Source organism: Vanacampus margaritifer, chromosome 16 (assembly GCF_051991255.1).
Source record: "Vanacampus margaritifer isolate UIUO_Vmar chromosome 16, RoL_Vmar_1.0, whole genome shotgun sequence".
Classification (NCBI taxonomy): domain Eukaryota; kingdom Metazoa; phylum Chordata; class Actinopteri; order Syngnathiformes; family Syngnathidae; genus Vanacampus; species Vanacampus margaritifer.
This window is the reverse complement of record NC_135447.1, coordinates 1,230,266-1,246,598: the sequence shown is the minus strand read 5'-3', so window position 1 is coordinate 1,246,598 and position 16,333 is coordinate 1,230,266. Positions and strand designations below refer to the sequence as shown.

The following is a 16,333-nucleotide window of genomic DNA, read 5'->3' as shown; positions in this document are numbered from 1 at the left end:
TAAGTACATACAATTGTTTGATCAAATACAAATATTTAGCATTATTCTTGTATTTTATCATGTGCAATAAATGAATTCCATTGCAACTAATTATTTAATGAGGATAAATGAACTGAAAATATAGTTTTTATGAACCAATTTTATGGAAACAGCAGCTCAATTAAATTCCTGCCTATTTTGCCCAACCCCGACGACCAGGATGTAAATGCTCTTGTGTGGCTTACACGCTTTATGTTGACAACCCCCCCCCCCCCCCCCCCTTAAAAAAAAGAACAAAAGATGAGCACTGGTCCCTGCAGATGCGCCCGTTTGCCAGCACAACACATGACAAGAAAGACGTGAGCGCGAGCGTGCGGCCCACGTGAGCGGCTAACCTTCTCGCCGCCGCCGCCGCTGCCGCACTCTCCTTTGTCGTACCACCACTTGTTTTTCAATTTGTCCAACAGGCCCTGCTCATTGAGCTTTAACACGGCCAGGTTAACGGCGCTTCTTCACAAGCATACAGAGAAATTGGATGAAAAGGGTGAGTGTGTACTTCCAATTGGGCGGGAAGAGAGAGAGAGCGAGAGAGAGCGAGAGAGAGAGAGAGAGAGAGAGAGGGGGGGGGGAGGGAAAGCAATAAAGAGCGGAAGACAACAGTGGATACAGTGCAATTATTCCCATTTCCGGACCACAACACACTGAAAGCCAAAGCTCACTTCTTTTTTTTATTTTATTTGTTGTTATGCCCTGAGATTTGGCTTGTCCAATCCAAAGCAAATTATTATTTTTTTTTTTTTAAGACTTAATTTTTTTTTTACAAATATGTTTATAATGATAAAATGAAGAATTTAAAAATGATTTTCTAAATTCTAATTGAAAATATTAATAACATCAAAAAAGTACCAAACTATTTATAATAAAGTCGAAACATTAGTCTTAATTTAAGGCATTGATTTTGCCCCTAATTTTTAATACAATTAAATAAATTGTAAAAAAAAATAGTAGTTTTAGTCATTTAAAATTTAAATGAATTTAATAATTTGGTCCAAAGTCAAAACAAAATAAATCAGTAAAATGAATATGTTCTACATTTTTTTAAATATTATTTTACAGACAGGATCACAATGAAGTCAAGTCAAGTCATATTTTAAATAAAAAAAAGATGTAAATTATTCACCATGATTTTTTTATTGAGTTAATGTTTTGCTAATCACACAAATTAGTTTGATAGTTATTTAAAATGTATTATTTTTCAAATGCATGGTATTATTTTAAGTAAGTCAAAATTTTAAGAGTTTTAAAATGATTTAATAATAATAAATTTGGGAAAAAAGTACAACAAAGCTTGGATTTTGAATTGTAAAATTAGAGTTACAGTAACAGCTTTTATATTTGTACATAGAAAACCTCAAATTAATAATGTATGCTACATGTTTGCATATTTAGAAATCACTGTTTGCTTATCCGTTGCAATGCAATGGAAGCTACTGCCACCTACAGGACTGGAAGTGAACAGTATTGTATATTTAGCCGGTGTGCTTTTGGCTTAGCGTGTGCTTTGATCCAGTCGGTTACGGAGACACAAAACGGGTCGATGAAGTCGAAGCCTTGAATGACAACGCCGTCTCCTCGCCAAGTCGCCGTTTGGATTTTGTCACATGAATGGCAGAAGACCATAATCCCTTGAAATAACAAGATGGAGGCTTGGAGAGGGACTACGGTGATCTGTCAGGGACTCTCTCTCCCCCTGGCGGAAAACTGACTGTGCAAAAAAAAACAAAAACGCAGCAGCAGCAGCTGCTCCCCAACCACGTGAGGAATTTACAGACGTTGCAAGAGGACGCAAACAATCACGCAGACGACCGCCAATAAATCGGGATCGTTTTCACCGTGACCCGCTATGTCTGCGCTGAGCCATTTACACATCTGGAAATTCCTCTGGGCCTTGGCGAGGAGGCGGCGTTGACGTCGGCGTCGGGCCTTCGCGACACCCCAGAAAATCTCACTTTATTCAAAGAAATGAAGAAAAGCAAAATATGATAAATGTATCGCCGATTCATTTAAAGGGGACATAATATGCAAAGTCATTTGGCCAAAAGTGATTTCAACCAGCATGCTGTAAAATTCTTTATCCTTTAACGTTAGATCTACAAAATGGCACAACATGTCTCCTTTAAAATGCGTTACTAATGAATGACGCATGCAATGAAAACACACAATTTACCTGAGCAGGATCACCTGTGGAGAAATTACCGTATTCCCTCATACAGTGGTTGGCGCAGAGGACGGGAGGCATTTTTCGGAATGAGACTTCGGTATGTTACGGAGGCAGGACTGAGTAGTGGAAGCAATGCTGCTCTATTGGTTAGCAACAGCGTTCAAATGGGGCGGAACGATTTAACTCGTTCACGCGCAGCCATTTCCACTGAAGCAACCCCCTTCGCTCCCGGCTGTTTTACTGGATTCTGACTGATTTTGCAAGATCCACAAAATATTGTGTTCTATTGCTAAAAAAAAACATGGAACCTACCAAAACAAAGATTAGAGTCTCTTCTTTCATCAAGAAAAAATAGTATATTTGTTTTAGTTTTACTTTTTTTCAACATGGCCCTGGCTGATCTCTTATACTCTGCTGCCACCTGCTGGCCCTTTTTTTGTAATAACTACCATGTGTGCTCTTGCATTAAAAAAAACTAAAAAACGTGTAAATAGGATTTTGGGAGTGAAGGACAAAGTATTAAAAAAACGTGTTGAGATGTTTTTGGGTTTGACTGAGTTAATGTTAACTGAATCTCTGTGTGTGTGAATAGATTTCACGCTGAGGCATCTATTATTTGACCGTTGACCAAGTACGGACCACTATTAGAGGGAATACAGTCGATTAGATCACAATGAAAAGCCGCATGCAGCAAACACAGATGAGAAAATTGCTTTAAAAACAAAAACAAAAAACGTCCACACACTAAAGTCCCCGCTTGCCCAAACCAAAGCAGGAAGTGGCGGGAAAAAAGGCGGCACACCAGGGAAGGTGGAATACCATAACAACACGTCGGCCATATTGTTACACTATTCCACCCACCTTAACTGTGAACCCTTGGGCGTGGCCACGCCGTAGCCTTTGGAGTCCAGGTTCCCGCCCACTTTCATGGTGTCGCAGGGCTTGCGCTGCTCCGTATACTCGTTCATGGTGGACTCCAGCAGGAAGGCGTACTTCCCCTTGGACTTGCGCACCCGCGCGACGCCCTCCGCCGTGGTCTTGGTGAACACGGTGGGTTCGGCCGACTTCATGTAGCCCCACATCTTCTCGTAGACGGCGATCTTGGAGCGCTTGGAAGGTTCAAAGGAGAGGGAGTTCACCAGCAGGTGGAGGAAACACCGGCGTCAAAGTTGAACTTATTTTTGCTTCTGGTAAAGCGTGAACTGGTGCAAAGAAAGTTTGTTTACCCCTTAAAAGTTCTGCCTTATTCCTACTGCACAGGACTTACTCAATTTTCTGACGGAAACTGCTGGAACACGCCAGTCCTGTATTCAATACCCTTACCCTACTCTAACCCGAACCTGGCGAGGAAAACCCCGCCAAGCTGAGTGGTCAGTAGAAAAAGCGTATATAGAATTTTTTAACCTAATTCCGGTTACTTAATTCTGTCTGTTAGCGAGAGCCACTACATCGTGATAACTTACATTGATGTTTCTGCATTTGGCAATTTATTATTATATTATATTATTAGTATGGGATTTTTTTTTTAATGGGCTTTAGGTGAACTGATGAATACACACGCACGCACGCACGCACACGCACGCACGCACACGCACGCACATGCTCACCCACGTACACAAAAAAATAAAATAAAATAAAAAAAAATATATATATATATATGTGTGTGTGTATATGTATATATATGTATATATATTTAAAAAAAAGAAAGAAAAAAAAACATTTAAATTTTTTTTTCTTTTTAATTTATATATATATATATATATATTATTTTTTTTTTTAAAAAAGGAGAGCAATGATGATGTCAAATCAAATGAACAATACTGAGCTCTCCTGGAAAAAGAAAGAAAAAGAAAAAAAAAGAAAGAGCTATTCGTTTTCTCAAAACAAAAGTTTTCCCCCAAAAAGCCAAAAATACGTTTCAGAAGATAAAGAGATCTATCACCAATCCCTGAGGAACACCCAACTCACCCTGAAGAACTCCTTGGTGGAGCCCGAGTCCAAAGTGCCGTAGGCGATGTCCGTCTGCTTGGCCAGGTCCTCGGCGCTCTCGATGGGCGACACCATCCGCTCCACCGTCAGGAAAGCGGCCAGGTTGGCCGTGTAGGACGAGATGATGATGAGAGTGAAGAACCACCACACCCCGCCCACAATGCGGCCGGATAACGACCTTGGGGGCGGGAGACAAGGAGGAGCGGGATCGATCATCGGCAGCCAAATACTTCCTTACTTCATTGTCCTCGATTTGAAATCTTGACCCCCCCCACAACCCAACCCTGGATAAGTGGAAGAAAATGGACAAGTACTTTTACCACCTCAGATCGTCGGACCATTTCCATTCATTATTGGTGATTGGGCTGCACAAACCAATTGGTTTTATCCGATATAAAAAGAGCTGCAAGACCCCCACGGCGGCGCTACCCCGCTTTGCACACTCGGGGGAGACAGATAGCAGGCTGCCGAGCGGCGGCGCGTGAGGAGAATCTTAAAGCATAAATGCTGCATTGAGGAGAACAAACAAGACCTCCCCTCGGTGCAAATCAAACAACGGCGGATACAAAAGCCCGGCAGGCCCCGCGTGTCAGATCGGGGCGAGCGCGGAGAGACAAAGTGAGAGAGAGACATCCGCAGAGAAGTCGCTGCTTTTGCCGCGACTGCACCCTGCAACGGGACTTTTATTGCCATCTGGCCTGTAACCAGAAGTCCCACTAGGCTCTGAAGCTGGTACCGAATGTCTTGTGATCTGCATGCGTGACCGCACGCGTGTTAAGAAGCGGGTGCTTGCACCTCATCGATTGCTCCCTCAGACTTAGAGTCCTTTTTTAACGAGCTCCTCTGCAGCTCAAAGGGAGGTGGAAGCGAGGTGTGTTGTTGACAGGTCCTCGATAACAAGCCAGCATGACCACATCCTGGACTGAAGTCCTTTTTCACACTGCACTTAAAAGGATTGGGCGGCGGGAACGGAAAGATAACGCGATCCCGGTGCCAGCGTGCCCATATTTGGAAGTGCTGACGTAGCAGCCGACCAAGAAGTAAACAAGAGACTTTTGCCACATTTTGACTTCATTGTAGCGGGACGTCATCTTTTGTGTCCCAAAGCTCAGGACACCGAGACACCGCATTTTCCAATTCAGCTACCGTTACCTGTAAATAAGTCCGAGCAACGAGTCAAAATTAGCATAAAACTGCTCCGCCCACTTTGATGTCACAGCGCCGCCACGCTCTAGTCGTTTATTTTTTTTTTATTGCAGGTGTCTTGTTACGGCAATAGTCCCGCCTCCCAGCAAAGCTCCATTCCGTGGTGCCAGCCCCTCACCACATACCCAATGAATGGGTTTGTCGACAGTGCATTGCGTTCTGCTAAGTGCAGGGTGAAAAGGCCTTAACAGTCATCTGAGTCCCAAATGGATATTGGCCACTATCATCGGTGGTTAACCCAAGCTCCTAACCCCTAAACTCTAACCCTGAGTAATTTTACCTGGTTGTTTAACCCTACTCTAGTCTTACCCCAACTGCAAACCTTAACCCTAACATTGCTCTCATCTTACTCTGACTTGACCCTACCAACCTAACCTAACCCAACCCTGACCCCGAGTGAGCATTTTGTCCCGTTCCGATGTGAAAGAAAGTGGATGATTCTCAGAAGATTTTTGTCAATTTCTCAGCTTTCATCACCACACAAGAGATACTGAAAGGTTGGGATGCTCCAGATTGGATCTTTTTGAACCATGATATGTACTGCTTAGTGTCGGTCTTGCAATTGGCCGGTAATCTGTCCCGGGTCAGTGTCGTACCTCCCGTCACCTGGAACAACCCTCCAACCTCGCAAGCTAAGCAATACAGACCAAGGACAGAAGATTCTGGTCTTACAGTTTTTGACATTCTGCGTCACTGAGGTTTTCTGAGCATGGACTGACTGAGGCGGCGCTGAGGGGGGGGGGATGCTGACGTATACAAGCACGCACACACACACACACACACACACACACACACACACACACACGCACACACCGCTTACTTGACGCATTAGCTGTGGATTTGAATACAAATGACTTCCTCCGCTTGTCTCCCCACGCTCGCATTCGCACTCATCTATTGAGAAAGACCATACTTTTAAGAAGAGATAATGAATAAATGGGTGGTGGTGCAGGTCCATATCCGGCAGTTGGATTTATGAATACTTTTTTTAATGTGCTTAAGTCGATTCCTCGGCTTTTTCGGTAATTATTAACTTAAGGTTTTTCGCAGGTATCCGCACTTTCTAATAGTGAGTCAAAATGTTACCTTTTTTTCTACGTCTGCGGAATGACGAGCTGACGTACAAAAGATGTAAACAGATCTAGGTGAAGTCAACCTTGCGGACTTAACGGAGCGACATGAAGGAACGTGGGTGTGAATTCACAACAATGACGTCCATCCATGGCCTCGTTTTAAGAGAAATGTTTGATGTTGGCGACTCCGAGAGGGATTTATGCCGAATGTGTTTTCTTATGACAACCTAAAAAACAGAAGTTCTCAGTCAAATCTGAAAAACACATGCCGGTGAGATCTATTTGATCAGTTGTTGATAGTTAATTTGGCATTTTTGGTTGGCTGTCCAGTGATCTGTGCAGAAAGCAATCAGCTGGTGAGGCAATCGCTATGTAGCAAATAGACTTTTGCAGTTTTTCTACACATTACGTCTTGTCCCTCAAAAGATGATGATACTCAGCAACCTGAAGTCAGTTGGTGAATCGAGGTCTTCCCGCCTGCTCTAGGAGTTCTGTGTTTTCATTAGTGGCGATAGCAGGCGTGGTTTGTCTTGAGCAGATCCTGTTTTGAGAATCTTGTCACGATATCTTCAATTGTTGGCCATGAAACTCCTCAAAATGACGCCGAACTGCAGCCTGGTGCAGAATCTCTGCAGTTCGTCTTTTTGTGAGCGTCTTGAGTTTAACAAAAAGGTATCGGCGTTTCCTCACTGTGCCTCCATGAGCATGAACCCGCCGTGCCTTCAATCGTTGACGATGATTCACAGTGAAAGGCATGTGGTAAACGCAGGGCGGGCGGGATTCAGTGGCGGGAGAGGGTCCACTTCAAGGCGTCGGCCCCTTTTTTTCTCTCTCGCTGCCGTGGCGGAAATGCAACACTCTCATGGCACAGATACAAATACACAACCTCGGTTGTAAGTGGCATCCGTTCATTAAATGTTCTTAATGATGTTTTGGTGGCATCTGTTGATCGCGAAGTTAATCAGATTACCGCAAAGTAATTGCAGCGCAATGGGGCCAAATGAGAACATGAGCGTGTGTGTGTGTGTGTGTTTGCGCAGTTGGTTCAACCTCAGTAAACTGGCAGAGTTTCGGAGCATCTAAAATGTAACAAAAAATGTTTTGTAGCTGGAGGACTCGAGTGTAATAACGAACCAATTTTGCTTTTCCTTGAGAGGAGAAAGCGAGACAAGTGGAAAGTGACTCTACTCAAATTGATCAGTAACCGATTCGCCAAAACGACGACTGTTTTCATTTAGTTTCGGTGTAAAAAAAAAAAGACTGTGGGCTATTGGTACGATGTATTTTTTTTTTTTTTAGTGCAACCTTAATGTCCTCTATTTACTTTCATTAACTGGGAAGTAGCCTGCTAGCTAACAAAAGCACTTATGTCTGACAAATGTTCTTGTTTTGTTCTACTCCCTTGTTCTATAATCAATGTTACTGAGTTGAGCTTGAGGTTTATTTTATACATTTGAGGTCATTCTTTGTCATCGGCGCCGTGTTCTGAGCCAAGCACAGCGTGAACGTCGTGTACGTTGTAAATGTGTGGAATGTACGCTCGTTGTAAACGGGAGGGGTTGTTGATTCCAAGTTTCTATCAGAGAGATGCTAGATAGAATTTACTTACGATTAGCAGCTAGCGATTAGCATCTAAGCTAGCGATTAGCACGTTAGCTTGCATGCTAGCTTCGGCTACGGTTTGTCATATGGCAGACAAATGGGGCACGTTGCACTGTATTGTTTTTTTTTTTTTTTTTTATATCAACGGCATGTAAGTGTTTTTATGTACGCGTTTGTAGGTACAGTTTTGCAAGAATCATCAACAAGTGTGGTCAAACTAGCACGATTTTTACAAATTTATGTAAACAATTAACATGATCTGAAATCTACTACATTAAAAACAACGAGGTGTAATATTGCGTCAAAGAAGACTTGCCGGCGAATAAGTGACAATTATGTTGAGGGCCTAAATAAATGAGCAGGTGCTTGTTTGGCCTAGAGGTGACACCTGGGGGCCGATGTCACGCTGCTTGACTTATTTATAACTCATTTTGCAGCATAAACAGCTATTTTTGGAGCCTTTTCAACAATAGCTCAACAATGAATAAAAATCTTTCCGCACCCGCGGCCGCTCGATGAAAAGCATCCCAATTGGCAGACGGCGGCGTCGCCCGCCATCCAACTCGGAATTGCCTCTCGGCTTTAAAGCTGTCGGCAGCTTGTGCGACAGAAAGACTCGAGTACTGCTGATGGGGGCGGAAAAAGCGGCACGGGAAGGAACAGCTGTGCGGCGTTCCGGCTGGATGAGAGAGCGAAGTGGCGCAGGGCTCGGGAATAATGGGAAGCCTATAGATGAGCACAATGCTCGGCGGCTTCTGGTCGGCCAAGTGGAAACTGGCAAATTTGGAGGTTTGCATCCCTGAAGATGCTTTTTTGCCTGCCTGGCCTTCAAGGCAGACGTTCAATTGGTGCCTTCACTTTTGTCCTCAGTTAGTGAAATGAAACCTCTAAGCAGAGACAGCAAAATAATAATCAAAGAACCGGTTAAAATTGAAATACTAATGACTCCTGCTCAATAGGGTTGAGGTTGACCTCTTAAATCCAAACTGCAAGTCCACACCTCCACCTTACGTTTCAAACCCATTGTGACCATTTTTTTTTTAAAAACAAATCCCAAAATCTGTACGCCGTCATAATTGCACGCAATGTTCACAACTGTGACATCTCACCCGAAAAAAACGTCAACATCCCCTGTCAATGAAAGCGGCTATTGTGTCAGTCGTTTTATTTAATCTCCCTTTTAGCCCGTTTCCACGGAGACGCGACCACCGGAGACCGGGACATTAATCACCGAATTCATTATTCGGGCCGCCTTGAGGGAGCGGAAGAATGGCATTAACCCTTATTTAAGAGAGAGGAGAAAAAACTGGAAGATTACCAGCTATTTCTAACTCCCTAAAATGAGTTAAAAGAAAAAAAAATCAGGAGAGAATGGAAGTGGCCAAAATAGAGGCTGGACTGGCCAAAAAGAACAGATGATTTTATCATCTATTGTGAGAAATTTAAATTGGACACGCTGATTTATTTCTTTTTAATTCCCATTATAATTTCTATTTGACAGGATTATTATGCCGCGACAATAAATATGATGCTATTTTGCTTGTCTTCATTTTAAGTTGATTTTGTAAGTGATAAAATTCAAATGTTGCCAATAAAGACAAACCGAAAAAATACACGGTGAGGATTGCAACATTGTTTACGATACTCGCAAATGTACCGGAGAAGAAACTGAAAATGATCGTTACATATTTTGAAGTTTTCTTCATTATCTATTTCTCAAAAGAAACCCATCCTTCTGACTTTTACAAGATTCTAACGTCCTTTACATAATTCCACCCCAGACTGGCTTTCTTCGCCCAAGACTTGGCAGCTAGGCAGGGTGAAGATCCCCCATTTTCAAGCCTTGTGTTAGTAAGTGAAAATGTTTTTATTGTTTCTTAAAATTTAAAAAATCCGCCATTACTAAGATAACGCTATATTTCAAATATTCTGATTATTGCGGTTGTAGGACTGCACTGCATATTTTGACTGCTCATGATCCTCCATCTTGTTTTTCTCATGTAATGCCAGGTTTGGAAAGACTCAATCTAACCAACATTATTACAGTATCTTGAGATCCATACGGGTTTAACGCAGATAAAAAAGCACAATTAATGGGAAAGACTCACTGCAACTTGAGCGGAGTCTTAAAATAGCTGAAACAATTTATCTCACCAGAACTTTAAGCCGAGCAAAGCCATTCACACGGCTGAGAAAGGCTTAAAAAAAAAAAGAAAAAAAAAGGCCAGGCCAGGCCCCTGGTGCGACAAAGGACACAAGTCAATATGTGATGATGACGCACAAAAAGTGCTCCTCAAGAGTAGTGCAACTATTAGGGGATTTACAGTATTTAAAGATTTGTAACTTTTGGGGGATTGAAAGTAAGTCTTGGTTTAACCCGAGCAACTTTTGCTGGATTTACGATCTTCTAAATGAACTTTTGGTGAATTTATAGTAGTCTCCTTTTAATTTGCGCAGGAATTTACGCTAAGTCTTATTTGAACCTATACAACATTTTGGGACATTTGCACATTTTATGGCAAGTCTTACTTTAACAAGTGCGATTTTACGGGATTTTTGGTAATTCTTACTTTAAACTGCAATTTTCAGGGGTTATGAAACTCTTATCTAAAACTTATATTTTTTGTGGTAATTCTTATTTCAACCTCCGCAGCTTTTATGAGAATTACCGTAAGTAAACATTATGGGAGTATTTTTTTTTCAACTTTAATTGGATTTACATATTTACTTTTTTACTTTAATTTGAATTAAACTTGAGCAGTTTGTTGGGGATTTACGGTAAATCTTATTCAAACCTTTGTGGCGTTAATGCTAGTCTGATATTGACCTGTGCGAGTTTTATGGGCATTACGGTAAGTCTTATTTTATAGCTTGCACAATTCAACCTCAGCAGCTTTTATGAGAATTACCGTAAGTAAACATTATGGGAGTATTTTTTTCAACTCTAATTGGATTTACATATTTATTTTTTTTACTTTAATTTGAATTAAACTTGAGCAGTTTGTTGGGGATTTACAGTAAATCTTATTCAAACCTTTGTGGCGTTAATGCTAGTCTGATATTGACCTGTGCAAGTTTTATGGGCATTACGGTAAGTCTTATTTTATACCTTGCACAATTCAACCTCAGCAGCTTTTATGAGAATTACCGTAAGTAAACATTATGGGAGTATTTTAATTAACTTTAATTGGATTTACATATTTACTTTTTTACTTAAATTTGAATTAAACTTGAGCAGTTTGCTGGGGATTTACGGTAAATCTTATTCAAACCTTTGTGGCGTTAATGCTAGTCTGATATTGACCTGTGCAAGTTTTATGGGCATTACGGTAAGTCTTATGTTATACCTTGCACAATTCAACCTATGCAACTATCAGGTGATTTCTGCTCTTATTTTACCATTGACAAGTTGCTGGCAGCTTTTCTGGTTATTACGGAAGTAAAAGTATGGACACCGGAAACTCCTCCCACATCAGCCAGTGAAATCCAGCGCAGCTTCGAGGGCGGGCGTGCAGTAGAAAGCGCGCAGTAAGACGCGCCGAGGTCTTACCTGGGCGAGATGTCGCACCCCTGTTGCATGAAGGCGCCCAGGGAGAACCAGAGGGAGTTGAAGATGCCAAACTCATTGGGGGGCTGGTCGCTGGGCGGACCGTCGGTGCCCTCTTCGGGCTCCTCGGTGTGCCACTCGTACGGGCTGAAGCGGCTGACCAGGAAGAGCACCACGCTCACGCCGATGTAGGCGAACACGATGCACATCCAGATCTCGTAGGCCAACGGGTCCAGGAAGGAGAACACCCCCGGTTTGGATTTTTGGGGCTTTTTGATCATGATGGAAATGCCCAACGACATAAAGGGCTTGGAGAAGTCGATCACCTCCTCCCGGACCAACGTGATTGTCAAAGGGGCCACAGCGATTTCCGCTTTCTGTGGATGTTGGGAGGAAACCAGAATGGTCAGAAAAGGCAATTGGGATTTACGCTGGCAGTCTTGCAACACGTGAACATTTTCAAGAATTTACGCTAGTCTTATATTCATTTGTGCAACTTTTATGGTCTTTATGGCAGCATCATTTTAACGTGTGCAAGATTGACAAAAGTCTTACATTAATCTGTACAGATTTTGAAGTCGTCTTACTTCTGCATGAGCAACAATTGGGGGACTTACGGAAGTCTTATTTTCATCTTTGCCGCTGCTTCAGTTTTATTTTAATGTGTGCAACTTTTGGGAGATTTTTGGTCATCTTATTTTAACCTATGCCATTTTTCAGAGATTTACAGTTTTATAACTTGGGAAACCCTTGCCGAGATTTACAACAGTTTTATTTTAACCTGCATAACTTTTAGGAGATTTACTGCACTTTATTTTACCTCGTGCAATTTATTGGGGATTTATGGGAATCTTGTTTTGAAACATGCAACTTTTGGGGCATTTATATTATTTATTTAACCAGTGCAACTATTCAAGGGTTTACAATAGTTGTTTTTACACTAAAGAATCTGTGGCAATCTTAATTTAACCACTGCAACTTTTCAGGGAATTACAATAGCCTTATTTAAAATTTTGAGCAATTTACAGTAGACTTGCTTTAACCTGTAAAACTTTGGCATTTTTATGATGGCCTGTGCAACTTTTAGGGAATTTACGCCTGCAATTTTCCAAACGCTTACGGTAGTCCCATTTTAACATGTGCAACTTTCGGGGGATTTATGGTCATCTTTTTTTTTTTTTAACCAGTACAACTTTTCAGAGATTTATGGTAGTCTTTCTGTAAACTGTGCACTTCTTAGAGCAACTGTGAAGTCTTAATTCAACAAGTTTTTAACCTATGCATTTATTTCAGAGATTTTATTTTTATTTTTTTACTTGGCCAATTTCTAATGGATATACGGTAGGTTTTAGTTTAATTTTTTTTTGAACCTGTACAACTTTTAGGGAATTTCCAGCTGTCTTCATTAAATGTGTAAATTTTTTATGGGATTTAGTGGATTCTTATTTTTACCTGTGCGACTCTTGAGTGATTTATGGTCATGTTCATTTAACCGACACTGATTTCCACTTTCTGTTGAAGTTTGAAAGAAACGGGAATGCGCTCAGAAAACGGACTCACATCTTTCAATCCAATTTAAGAGCAACAGCGCTAAGTCAAGGCAAAGAAACTGCCACGAAAGTCTCTCTTATTACTGAGAAGCTAAACAAGTATCATCTGGGGAGGATACAATAATGTGTTTACAGCGCAGGGAGGCAGAAATTGGACAGAACAAAGTCAGCCGTTTGCTGGAAATCCACACAGCAGATTACAGTTGGAGACTAATGGCGGCATTTCCCGGCCTCATCTGCTCTACTGGGGGAAACAAAGAGCTTTCCGGGCCTGGTTTTGACCACCTGACACTCTGATGAAAGAGATTTAAAGTCCTCTTATCCTCAGGAAAACAGACGACAGCCGGTGGTAGAAGACTCGGCAGGGTAAAAGTCAGTGGCGCGTTTGCGCTCGGCATTTGGGAGAAACGAGACGAAACGGGAAGAAACAGGAGCAAATCCCCGAGTGGAATCTTCCTGCTGACAGCTTCCGTGTCCTCGGACCTTCCCGTCGGTGGCCTGTGCCTTCAGTTGTAACCTTTGCCGTCAAACGCGGGTGCACACTATTTGATATGCAAACTGTTTTCAAACACGTTTGCACTTTAACTACCAGGAATTTATAGTAGTTGTTAAAACTCTTTGACTGCCAAAAACGTTAAATGACGTTTAGTAAAATCCTATGGAGGAGTGCCAAAGACGTTAAAAGACGTTTTTTCAAAACAGAGGTGAAACTAACCATTTTCTATTGTTGATTACTGAAAAACGGAATAAGGTAGAAACAAACTTTTTTTTCTGATGAAAGATGAGAGTCCAATCTTTCATTTGGTAGTATGTGTGTTTCCATAGTCCAAAGACATAATTTTCTGTGGACCTTGAAAGATCAGTCAAAAATGCTTAAATCGGCTGGCACCCACGGCATCCCTTTTCTGAAAACGTCTGGCAGTCAAAGAGTTAAACTCTTCTTTGTTTGTCTACATGACAGCATTACACTGCCCCTAGGTGACCAGGGGCGCTAATTTGCATAATACCGCCCTGTCACGGAGTTCCCCCAGCCATGACTTGGTAGCTAGGCTGGATGAAGAGCCCCTTTCAAGCCACGCCGTCTGAAACCCTATCATGTCAAAGTCAGTCAAAATTCGTCATTTCAGATGACATTTACACAACCTCAATTTAGTAACATGTAAAATCGAAGATAAACTATGTTGGGGGGTGTAACTTAATTTCATCTCGTACTATGGATGAGCTTCCTTTAAAGAGAACTTAACTGGACATGTTCTGTTGCACAGTGGCCGTAAAAGTCCAAAGTGCACATAAATCTCCTCCTCGCTGCACTCCAACTCGATTACACTCGGACCTTCCCGTAATTGCGGCCGGCGCCTTGAATTACTGAAACTAATTTGGGGGCGGTGGTGGGGGGGCTCAAAACACACACAAAATGGCCGAGCATGAGCAAACATGGGCGGGGAAGGGGGCCGGAATTTAATGATGGTGCGACGCGGTGTTTAATTTTGCATGAGCTCTGATGGAAACTTAAAGCGCTTCATTACGGAGAGACATCAGGGAGAGTGATGGATTAACGCAATTAGAACCAAAGGCAGCGGAACAAACATTTCACTTGGCCACTGATTTCACCAAAAAGCAGTGAGAGCGCATACGGTGAGTCATTTCGTATGAGCAAGCATGAACAGAGTGCAATCTTTCCTGTTGTATCCGCCTTTGCTTTTCATGTTGACCCCAGTGAAGGTGGGATATTGCTGCGTCTGTGTTTTTTATTTTATTTGACTTAACTGCCAGACGTTTTCAGAAAAGGGATGCCGTGGGTGCCTGCCGATTTAAGCATTTTTGACTGATCTTTCAAGTTCCACAGAAAATTATGTGTTTGGACTATGGAAACACACATACTACCAAATGAAAGATTGGACTCCCATCTTTTATCAGAAAAAAAAGTTTGTTTCTACCTTATTCCGTTTTTCAGTAATCAACAATAGAAAATGGTTAGTTTCACCTCTGTTTTGAAAAAAAAAAAAACGTCTTTTAACGTCTTTGACACTCCTCCATAGGATTTTATTAAACGTTATTTAACGTTTTTGGCAGTCAAAGAGTTAAGTACAGATGAGCCTGGATTCAACAGACAGACAGAAGGTCCACGCCACTCAAAATGTCCCTTTGTACAGCCTGGTCCTTCCAGAATTGGCCACAATTTGACATCTACGGATTGTCAGTAGACTTCAGACAGGATAAAAAGTGCGGCAAAGTGGCGGCCATTTTGGTAGGGCGCAACTTTCCAATCAAAGGCAATGCTAAGGAAAACATGGAACGAACCAAATGACAGGAACTAAAGTTGAAAAAAAAATGTTCCTTAACGAAATAAAATAATGAAAATGCCTTTAAAAAAACGAAACTACAACTTACATTTGTGAAACTAATTATAATTATAACAAAAATGTCCCTTGTTTTCATCGTTGACAACTGATATACATAAGCTTGCGTTTTTTTTAAATTTATTTTGTCATTGCTTTATCTTTCTAATTATTATTATTAATCTGCATTACTATTCATTTGACAGTGATAATTATCTGAATTGACAGAAGTTGTAGTTCACGTCATTACACAATATTGTGACCTTTTTGTTGATGAATAAATACTTGACATAAAAAAAACTAAAACTAATGTTAAATCTAAAAAAAAAACTAAACTAAAACAAAGCATTTAAAAAAATAGAAACAAACCAACTTGCTCTAAAAACTAAAACTGAATTTAAAAAAAAGTCAAAACAAGCTAAAAACGAATTCCAATAAAAAAATCCAATACTTCTCTATGTGTGGCGGCCATGTACACATCTCTAAAACACGCAATTTTTTTGTAATATTCCTTCGGGATTATGGCTTAATGCAGAATCTGGTGAGGCTGTATTTTTTTTTGTACAAGATTGTCAAAACGTCTCGTCAAAACGTCTCGTCTCACCCCGTACACCAGCTCCCCGACCATGCCGTTCCAGATCTTGGTCTCTGGGTCCCGGGCGCCGTACTTGCCGTCGGGCACGATGGAGATCTTGTACTTGATGCCGATGTGTTTGGCGATCTCGGAGGCCAGGTCCACGCAGTAGCCTTCGTACTGGTCGTTGCCCTCGTACATCTCCCAGTTCTTCTTGAGCATCACGTAGGGACCCTCCTACACAAAGGGGGGG

The 16,333-nt window shown here is 41.6% G+C and overlaps 1 protein-coding gene across 3 annotated transcripts in view; it reads right to left on the bottom strand.

Moving 5' to 3' along the window:
* Nucleotides 1–16,333, bottom strand: part of gria4b (glutamate receptor, ionotropic, AMPA 4b) — an 83,001-nt gene that overhangs the window by 9,654 nt on the left and 57,014 nt on the right. For 2 of the 3 annotated variants that reach the window (XM_077547140.1, XM_077547138.1), the window contains exons 10-14: nt 16,111–16,317; nt 11,621–11,994; nt 4,169–4,367; nt 3,062–3,309; nt 375–489 (exon numbers count right to left, since the gene is read on the bottom strand). In XM_077547140.1, coding sequence (XP_077403266.1) covers nt 375–489; nt 3,062–3,309; nt 4,169–4,367; nt 11,621–11,994; nt 16,111–16,317 — 1,143 coding nt within the window. The remainder of the gene's footprint in view (nt 1–374; nt 490–3,061; nt 3,310–4,168; nt 4,368–11,620; nt 11,995–16,110; nt 16,318–16,333) is intronic. The other variant, XM_077547139.1, reaches the window with a different exon arrangement.